The 10,429-nt window shown below is 42.6% G+C and overlaps 1 protein-coding gene across 1 annotated transcript in view; it reads right to left on the minus strand.

Annotated features, from left to right (window-relative positions):
• The window catches only part of FRMD4B (FERM domain containing 4B), a 236,970-nt gene that overhangs the window by 125,437 nt on the left and 101,104 nt on the right, over positions 1–10,429 (minus strand). The window contains exon 5 of the mRNA XM_011971028.1: positions 4,695–4,779. Coding sequence (XP_011826418.1) covers positions 4,695–4,779 — 85 coding nt within the window. The remainder of the gene's footprint in view (positions 1–4,694; positions 4,780–10,429) is intronic.

Raw genomic sequence — 10,429 nt, forward strand, 5'->3', positions numbered from 1 at the left:
GTTAGGATTACAGGTGTGAGCCACCACACCCAGCCATCTGCATGATAATTAGATAGAAAATATCCAACTCTAAATTCCTACAGATAAAAATTTTAAAAAATTATCTCAATAACAGTCATGGTGCCTTACAATATTATGTTCTGTAAAAGTTCTAAATTATCTGACAAGTCATGAAACACTCCCATTTAAAAAGGAGCTCCCAGGCCAGGCACGGTGGTTCACACCTATAATCTCAGAACTCTGGGAGGCTGAGGCGGGTGAATCACTTGAGGTCAGGAGTTTGAGACCAGTCTGGCCAACATGGTGAAACCCCGTCTCTACTAAAAGTACAAAACATTAGCTGGGCTTGGTGGTGGGCGCCTGTAATCTCAGCTACTCGGGAGGCTGAGGCAGGAGAATCACTAGAACCCAGGAGGCAGGGGTTGCAGTGAGTTGAGATCGCACCACTGCACTCTAGCCTGGACAACAAGAGTGAAACTCCATCTCAAAAAAAAAAAAAAAAAAAAGGAGCTCCCAGCAACTGACATTCATAAAATGCAACAGCATTTAAAGGAATTCTGCTTTTCCTTGCTTTCTCAAGACAAACAGAATTTAGCATATAGAGGTACAAGAGAAATGTCAGGAGTTGAAAATCTGCCTTCTAACCATCTTTGCATTAGCAAGAGAAAACACTGGATCAATGCCAACAAAGCAGTGAAAGATATTACAAGGAGCAATTGTATTTCTCTACATAGGAGAGGATGGCCAACTGTGGTTTATGAAACGTGCTCCTGACTCAGTAAACGCTGTGTTTGAAAAGCTGTGTTTGTTATATAGGTGTCTACTCATCAGTCAATCCTTAGAGTTCTTAGGAAAACCTGAGTCTCGAAAAGAGGGCTGTAGTAAAGCCTTTGATGCTGGGAACATTTTACTTTCCCCATAGACTCAGCCAAAAACTCTGCTTTGAATATTTATACTTCCAGCCAAGATGGAGTAACAGGGACTGAATTTATCCTCTTAACTGAAAAAAACAAAAACAAAAACAGACAAAATATATAAAACAACAGTTTTCATAACACTGAATATCCAGCAATGAAGATAGTGAACCTTGAACAAGGCGAGCCCTATGATTGCCCCCACTACTGTCAAGAGACGGCTCCAGGCTGTGGAGGGAGAAACACAACGGAACACAGTGAACTCCCTGAGCTAAAGAGATGGAGCAACTCCTTAGTCCAGGAGATCAAAATGAATAGAATTTGCAGAACAGACTGCCAGAGAAAAGACAGCTGTGAAGAGAGAGAACCCTGAAAATCTATAGAGGGTGTCCTTTGAGGATTCAGTAGAGCACTGATCATTCCATGCACTGAAAGAAACTACCCAAAGTGGGAGACCATCTGAAAGGATAAGAGGGAAGAGTGCCTCGTCCTCACACAGGGCTGGAGGTGGTGCCTATTCCCACCAGCCAGACTAAAAAACATAATTCATGGTGCATTGAATAGAGTACTCAGGAAGATCAGTACGCAGAATAATTGGCTATAGAATGAGCACTGCTCTGGGCTAGCCTAACAAATAATAAAAGCAAGACCTGAAAAAACCAATCCATATTTGAGTAACTAAACTGCATCCCAAAACCAAACATCAAGAATATTTATAGGAATAAAAAAATATATAGCATTCAAAAAGATACAATTAATAATGCCTAGCATCCAATCAAATACTGCCAGGCATGCAAATAGGCAGAAAAACATCACCCAAAATACAGACAAAAATCAATCGAAAATACCCAGAGCTGACACAGACATTAGGGTAAGCAGACAAAGGCATTAAAACCATTATTATAACTATATTTAATATGTTCAAAAAGTTAAATAGTCACATGCAAGATGTAAAAAAGATCCAAATCAAACCTCTAAAGATAAAAACTCCAAATCAAACCTCTAAAGATAAAAACTCATGCCTGTAATCCCAGCACTTTGGGAGGCTGAGGTGGGCGGATCACCTGAAGTCAGGAGGTCGAGACCAGTCTGACAACATGGTGAAACGCCATCTGTACTAAAAATACAAAAACTTAGCTGGGTGTGGTGGCACATGCCTGTAATCCCAGCTATTCGGGAGGCTGAAGCAGGAGAATCGCTTCAGTCCGGGAGGTGGATGTTGCAGTGAGCCAAGTTTGCGCCATTGCACTCCAGCCTGGGCAACAAGAGTGAGACTCCATCTCAAAAACAAAACAAAAACAAAAACAAAAACTCTGATGTACAAAATGGGATTAATGGCAGGTTAGATTACAAAAAACAGATGAGTGAAACTGAAGACAAAGAGAAACTATACAAGATATCATATTCCCCCAAATCCCCACAAATGCAAAGCATCACTGTGTGACAAGTTCAACTGGCCTAGTATATGTGTAACTGGGCTTTGCAAATGAGGCATACATGAGGCCAAAAAAAAAAAAAAATCTGAAGAAATAATGGCTAAAATGTTTCTGAATTTGATGACAACAAACCAAGATGCTCAATAAATGCCAATGACATACACACATACAGAAACACATGAAGAAAGCTATATCAAGGCACCTCATAATAAAATTCCTCAAAGCAGGCCAGGTGCAGCAGCTCACATCTGTAATCCCAGCACTTTGGGAGGCTTGAGGCGGGTGGACCATCTGAGGTCAGGAGTTTGAGACCAGCCTGGCCAATATGGTGAAACCTCGTCTCTACTAAAAATATAAAAATTAGCCAGTTGCGGTGGTGCACACCTATAGTTCCAGCTACTCGGGAGGCTGAGGCAGGCGAATCGTTTGAACCTGGGAGGCAGAAGTTGCAATGATCTGAGATGACGCCACTGCACTCCAGCCTGGGTGACAAAGCGAGACTCCATCTTTAAAATAAAAATAAAAAAAAAAAAAAATTAAAAAAAAAAAAAAATTAAAAAAAAAAAAAACCTTGCTCAAAGCAGAAAAAAGAAAAAGAGAAAAATTTAAAAGTAGCTAAAGAAAAAGATATTCCATACAGAAACACAAAGATAAAGATGACAGCAGACTTCTCATCAGAAACAATGCAAGCAAGAAGATAGTGAATCAATATTTCTAAAGTACGGAAAGAGAAAAACCGCCAACACAGAATCCTACATTATGTGTAATAGTTTCCAAAACCAAAGGCAAATAAAGATGTCTTCAGGTACAAGCTGAAGGAATTCACCACCAGTATGCCCACACTACAAGAAATGCTAAAGGAAGTCCTCTAGGCAGAAATAATCATAACAGACAGAAATATTAATCTACACAAGTGAATAAAGAGCAACAGAAATGTCAACTCCATGGGTAAATATGTAAGACTTTTGGTACTGTTTAAATTTCTTTAAAGTTAATTGAATATTTACACAAAAATAATAATGTCATGTGCATCTGCAACTTATCAAAAAGTAAATTGTATGACATCAATCACATAAGGGCTGAGAGGAGAAAAATGGAAGCATACTATTGTAAGATTGTTATACTACATGTGAAGTGGTATAATATCATCTTGAAAGTAAATCTGATAAGTTAAAAATGTATCCTATAAACCCTAAAGTAACCATGGAAATAACAAAGAGTTATAGCTAATAATCCAACAAAAGAGGTAAAATGAACACATAACATGCTCAATAAACCTAAAAGAAGGCCTGGAAACAGACATGCAGTCTGGAGAGGGAATTCTGAGATCCCAAGCATTGAGATCATAACGTACAAGGGAGGAGCCAGGCTCCACTGGGCATCTCTTGGCCCATGGCTTCCCTTCCCTTCCTCAGGAAGTTGCTTGAGGAGACCACAGTGAAGGCTTTTAAAGCTATGCTAGTCTGCAAAGAGAAAAGACAAAAAACTGAGAGTGTTTAAAAACTTTTTCTTGTTGTTGTTTTTGTTTTTGAGACAAAGTCTAACTCTGTCACCCAGGCTGGAGTGCACAAGCTCGGCTCACTGCAACCTCCGCCTCCAGGGTTCAAGTGATTCTCCTGCCTCAGCCTCCCAAGTAGCTGGGATTACAGGCACATGCCACCACGCCTAGCTAAGTTTTGTATTTTTAGTAGAGACAGGGTTTCACTGTGTTGGCCAGGCTGGTCTCGAACTACTGACCTCGTGATCCGCCCATCTTGGCCTCCCAAAGTGCTGTGATTACAAGCATGAGCCACCGTGCCTGGCCGTAAAAACTTTTATAGCAATTTGACATGGCCGTAACATCCCAGCATGGGATTATTTTTCTAGCAATGCATATTTATTGAATTTTATAAAAGTGATCTGTCCTTGATGCGTTAGATAGAAATAAAAAACAATAGGAGAAAAACCCTGTCCCTTACCACAGATAACTGAGATACTGCTTGAAAACATGTGGCTGTGAGCAGCCTTCCTTCCCTAGATTTAAGGTGGCTCGTGTGTGCAGGGATCAGAAGGCAGAAATTGAACTGAAATAAGGCTGGTTTTGAATTACTGTAAGTGTAGGGCATACCTTATTTAAAAAGATTTCTGGTCTAGACGTTTTGATTATAATCTGATTGATCCATCTTTCTGTCTTTCTGGGTCACTCTGTCAATTATATGCTGCATTTAAAGTAGTGGGGATTGTGTATACTCAGGAATCCCCTGCAGAGTCTTTCCCACTCAGAATTTGAGAAAAGATGTCATTTGTGGATGTGTGTAGTTGGGGGGTAGGACATACTCATCGAAAAGACAAACGGGGCACCTACCTTGTGCACGCAGGCCTTTGCATTCAGGAAAAACAGTTCCACGGTGGTTTTATCCTTTAAAAACGATATGCTCTCAATGTAAAACCTGAAAAACAGCAGAGGAGTTTGTTCCTTCAGATTTATTTTCATCTCTCAGCATTCCTCATTCAGTGTTCCCCGAAAGCAGCGCAAGAATTTTGAGAAACCTGAGGAAGGTTGTGCGTTCTTTTCCTTTTTAAAAGAAATGTGCACCATACGTAAGTACATGATGGATGTATGTGTATGTATGCCTAAAATCTCTTTCGGCATGTTTTTGTGTCTTGGAAGGTGAGTTAAAGAGAAACCCCAAATGGTAACCAACCAAACACAAACGTTTATTTGTGTTGCTCATTCTTTGAGACATGTTCTGGGAGTTCATAATAATACCTCAGACAGCTTCAAAAGAAAAGCCCAGGTGAACCCGGAGTTGAAAGCTGAAGTCGGCTGAGCAAGCACCACCTAACCCAACCCCAAACCCTGCTTGAGGCTCGGGGATTTTTAGACGGAGGGGCCTCAGGGCCTCACGCCTACCTGACCCCCATCCACTGGGTGAGTTTCAATCACACTTTTCAATCACTCTTTTCTTCCTTCCCATCCTTCCAGGCCCTGGGTTTTCCTTTGGCTCAAAGCCAATCTCTCAGCAACCATCAATCTTGGTCTTTTCTCATGCAAATCAGGGTATTCTGGGCCTCACTACTCCACTCCCTTTCTAGGATTTTGCTTGTTCAATCTGTGAGACCACAGGTTGCAGGCAGGCCCCTCTCTCAGGAGAGCTCTGACAGCTCCGGGGTGAGGAGGGGAGGAGGCTGAGTCTTTAACAACTCTGTTTTCGTAATCCTGTACTGATGAGGCCAGCTTGCAAAGGCTGGCGCTCTGTGGTGGGCGAGCGGGCAAGCTAGGGGCCCGAAGTTTTCCTCACGTTCTGGAGCATTGGTGGATGAATAATGCATGAAGGGCCATCGAGCCCCAAGACAGCTCACTGCTTTGAGTCGGAAAGGGAATTGACTCTCAGACCAGTGAGAGTGAAGGCAAAGCGGGGCTAGGAAGTGGCCAGGTGGACCTATCCTTAGCTCTGCGGAATCCTGAGGGGGCTTGAGCCTTTGCTTCTCTTTTTCTCCCTTTCCACAGTGATGACACCTTTGATAAATAAATGCAGCTGAAAGGGCTGTGAAAGATTTTATCACTGAGACGGTAAAAACGTTCGAAACATTCCACCCTTTAACGTTGAGTCATCAAGGGAAGTTTCAGAAAGAGAACAAATCCTTTATATTTTTACTTACAAGCTTTTATCTCACTTATAAGTGAGGTTAATGAAGATGGAGGAGTGTCGGATTTATGAGAAGAGAAAGTTAAGTACGAAGGCGGTTAAGGAAATGAGGAGTTGGGGGGAAAATAGGCTTTGGAATCCAAAAGATCGAGATGTAGTGTTTCAAGTCCACCATTTATTAGCTGTATGATAATTATGTTTCTTTGTGTCTTTCTAAATTGGGTGTCTTACCTCTGAGGAAAGAACAGAACTTTTATCTGAAAAATTCCAGTTCTTTCAATTTATCAGGTCTAAAGAGGCATTAAAATGAACAGCAATCAAGTCCTATTTCCCTCCTTGAGCTATGTATTTTTCTCCAGAAACTGCCTGGTATAGCCAAAACTAGCTGCACTGGACACATTAGTGTCCACTACCTGGGACACTATAACCCACATCCTGTAGCTCAACAATGGATAGCCAGGCCAGACGCAGTGGTTCACGCCTGTAATCCCAGCACTTTCGGAGGCCAAGGCAGGCAGATCACTGGAGGCCAGGAGTTCCAGAACAGCCTGGCCACCATGGTGAAACTGTCTCTACTAAAAATACAAAAATTAGCTGGGCATGATGGTGGGCGGGCACCTGTAACCTCAGCTACTTCGGAGGCTGAGGGAGGAGAATTGCTTGAGCCCGGCAGGTGGAGGCTGTAGTGAGCTGAGATTGCGCCACTGCAACTCCAGCCTGGGCAACAGAGGGAGACTCTGTCTCAAAAATAAAATAAACAAACAAAAAAATCCCCCAAAACAATGTATAGCTAATCACTGACGAACGTTATTTCTGTAAACCAAGGAGAATTAATTCCTGACAAACAACTTTTGTAACTGTCCCCTTTCTTGATTTGTCCTTTTTTTCTTTAAACACTTGGGCCTCTCCTTCTCCAGAGCACTTCTTAAGGCAACTTGGAAGTGTGTCCTGGGCTGCAGTCCTCAACCTTGTCCCAAATAAGCTTTCTATATTAATTTTGTCTCAGCTTTTCCTTTTGGGTAGACAGTATTCTCTTCTCCCATCAGTCTAGTTTCTTCTACTCTGAGCCCTGCTGCGTGGACTAGGAGAGTCACCTGACTCAAAGGCAGCCAAGATGTCAGGCGGTGAGGAGGCCTGGAAAGGAGCAAGTGCTACTCAACAGATGCTTTTTATATTGCATGATGAATGAGCCAACCGATTAACATGGGCTCTTAGAGACTGAGGGGCGGGTCAGGAGGGAGTCAGTGGAGGCAGAGAAAGGCACTAAGCAGCAATCATGAGGCAGCAGAAGCCATGAAGTAGAGAGGGACAAGAGTCCACAGCAAGAGTTGATGGACCAAAGCAGGGTAGCCGAGTCACTGTGATGGCAGACACCAAAGTGAGGCGGACCAGAGGTTGGCTGCTGCTACAGGGCTAAGATGACCCATGTTACACAAGTTTCTGTGCCTCTCCAAGAACCTTCCAGTTCAACTACTTGGTGGTGGCTGTTTCCTGCTTTCTTGGCTTTCCCATGCATTTGTATCCCTATCAATGAAGATAATATGAGCAGGCTTCCAGCGGGCAGCCTAATTAAGGGCAGCAGCAGGATCCCAGCCAACATTTCCCAAACTCTTACTAAGGTGCCTGCAATGTGCTAAGTGCTTCCCGATTGTTCTCTCATTTAATTATCACAACCACCTTGGGGAGGGACCTATGATGACCCTGATTTCACAGACTCAGACTCTTGAGTTTTAGAGATCTGCCTACCCAGTGGGGCTAGGTCTTGGTCTGGAACAATGACTTTGACTCTGTGGACAATGCTCTTAAGCAACATCTCCTGGGCTGCCACTCCCAGTTCACTCAACCAGCACTCAGCAGGAAGCTGAACCCTTAGTAATTGTGGGCATCTCAACAACGTAACAAATAGGCAGAGAAATAAGACAAGTGTGACATTTTCACCAAAATGTTAACATATGTAGAAGTACATGTGTTCTCTATTGCTTCAATAAGCAAAACCACGGCAAAAGACTTAAGTTGAAGGATTTTGATTAACCTATAAAATATCTTTTTAAAAGTTAGAGTAGTCTCAGAAGGGGAAGGCCTTTCCACAGGAAGAGATCTCCCTGTCCTAAAAAAATCCTAGGTCAGATTAGCAGAACTCAACATCTGCTTTCTACTTGAAATTTCTGAGATTATTTTTTTCCTTCACTTCTAATTACTTCAATAGACATCTCTAACAGAGACTATTAAAAAACAGGGGGTCAATGAATTTTCTCACTAACAAAGCTCATAATAATTTCTTAATTTTATTTAAAATTTAGTCTTCACTTGAATCTCCCCATTGTCTCCAAAACTTATAAAAAATGAGTTCTGTGATTGTAACATTTAATAAGTAAAGCTGCACTGGTCTACGGCAACAGTCACATATGCAAAAGTCGTAAGGATCACTGGCTGGATATAAATGAGTGATGCTGACTAGATGGGTGAGACCTGCTTGGGGGACACCGGGACACATTTTTTCTACTCTACTAAAACTCCTTCATCAAGGTGTGGGTAGGTGACCCAAGGTAGGCCAGTCAGCTTCTCACCCTGGAGAATAAACATGATTAGAATGACCTAAAGATCAAAGATGGTTGGAGCTTATTTATTCTGCTAGCAGCACTCTGATGAAATTGTCCCTTGGTTTCTGCTCCCTAGATCCTTGCAAAAGCCCTGATCCCTGTCTTTTCTGAGTCCTTGTTAGTTCAGTTTTCCTTCCATTTTGTTTGTTAGCCACAAGTGGTTCTGTTGCTGGCAACCTGAGAACCCAAGTTAATACAGGGCTTCTTCTGTGCTGGGGATAATACAAAGTGCTCTACAGGAACCATTTTTTTTTTTTTTCATCTTTGGTACAACCAGATGCAGTAGGCAACAAATTATGAGCCCATTTTATAGATGAGAAAGCTTAGATACAGAGATGTCAAGTCTTCTTCTTTAGGCCATACAGCTAGCAAGTAGTGGAGCCATGACTGAAACTGAGGTCTGTTAGACTTCTAAGTTCATATTCCAAGCCAATATGATATAACGCTTTCCTACAATAACAACCAAAATGAAATATAACATGTACACAATGCTGTGGGGGCCCACCAGCCTGATGCAATTAACTCAGCTTATGAATTAAGGGGAGAATGTTGCCAAACTGAAATCCATAGGACTAAGCGCCACAGGAGAGGGGACAGTTGAGCTGAGTCTTAAAGAATGCATGAGTTCACCAGGTAACACAGGTAGGAAGGGCACTCCAGGTGGAGCGCATATTAGCCAAACCAATCCTCTTGCTAGTCTTCGGGCATTGAAGAAACCACATACAGGTTGCTGGGTAGCTTGGCGCCAAATCAGTTTGTGGTGCATCCAACTCTGAACAGATACCTTTGTACTAGAAACTGGGTTCACCTTGTTTTTGGAGCCCAGGCCCCTGACTACATCCTAGTTCCAGTAAACAGGTCTCTATCTTATTTCCCACTACTTTCTGGCGACCAGCCCTGGTGCCTCCTGCCTAGGCATCTGATTACCAGCTCTCTGAACCCACGATTCCATCTCTCCCTCAAGGGGACCATTGTAATGACTTCATATTTATGGAGTGTATGAAAAGTACATAGGGGCTTTGGGGGAAAAGGCTCTTCTCAGGCACACCTATCAACACACACCATGAACTGAAAACAAAATCTAGGACTTCTTAATGACATGAAATGGACTATCCCAGATTAAGAAAATAAAGACCTTTTCTTTCAGCCTTTTTTTGCAAAAGGATACTGTTTCCTTTTTGCATGCTTACTGTGAGCGATTTCACTAAGGTTCTGTTAAGTTGAAGCCCATGGTTAATTTTTCAGCTTCAGAAAGAACCCAGGCTTTTTGAATAGGCACACATTTTGGAGACAAACCTAAGCTTCACAAGCGTAATTTCTTGAGAAAAGAATTTGCTCAGGAAGGTTTTGTCTCTGCTATTTGGGCTCCTCCCATTAGCATTTTTTTCCTTTCTTGGTTGGCTTAACCACTCATTAGTGATGACAGAACATTACACCACAGTGACATGACAAAGACGGCTGGAAGGGACACAGCCCTGCCAGCCAGATGGCAACACATCGATGTCAAAGAGCACAACACCCAGTTGTTTGGAAGTGGCTGTCCTTTGAAGAGTCGCTTAAATTTACATGACCAATATTTTTGTCTTGTGGTATTTATTTCTAGTGGTCACAAGTCAACAGTAGGGAGCGGGACAGACATTAGTTTGAATCGTAGCTCCAATGCTGATCAGTCTTGAGGTCTTGGGGCAGCTGCTCCGCTCTCAGTGCCTCTTACCTCTCTTGCCCCACACACTGGAGAAATGAGAGGTTTGAAATGTGCTTAATGGAGGGGCGCTGTGGCTCACGCTTGTAATCCCAGCACTTTGGGAGGCTGAGGCAGGCGGATCACCAGGTCAGGAGACTGAGACCAT

This window comes from Mandrillus leucophaeus, unplaced genomic scaffold (assembly GCF_000951045.1).
Source record: "Mandrillus leucophaeus isolate KB7577 unplaced genomic scaffold, Mleu.le_1.0 Scaffold121, whole genome shotgun sequence".
NCBI classification, from domain to species: domain Eukaryota; kingdom Metazoa; phylum Chordata; class Mammalia; order Primates; family Cercopithecidae; genus Mandrillus; species Mandrillus leucophaeus.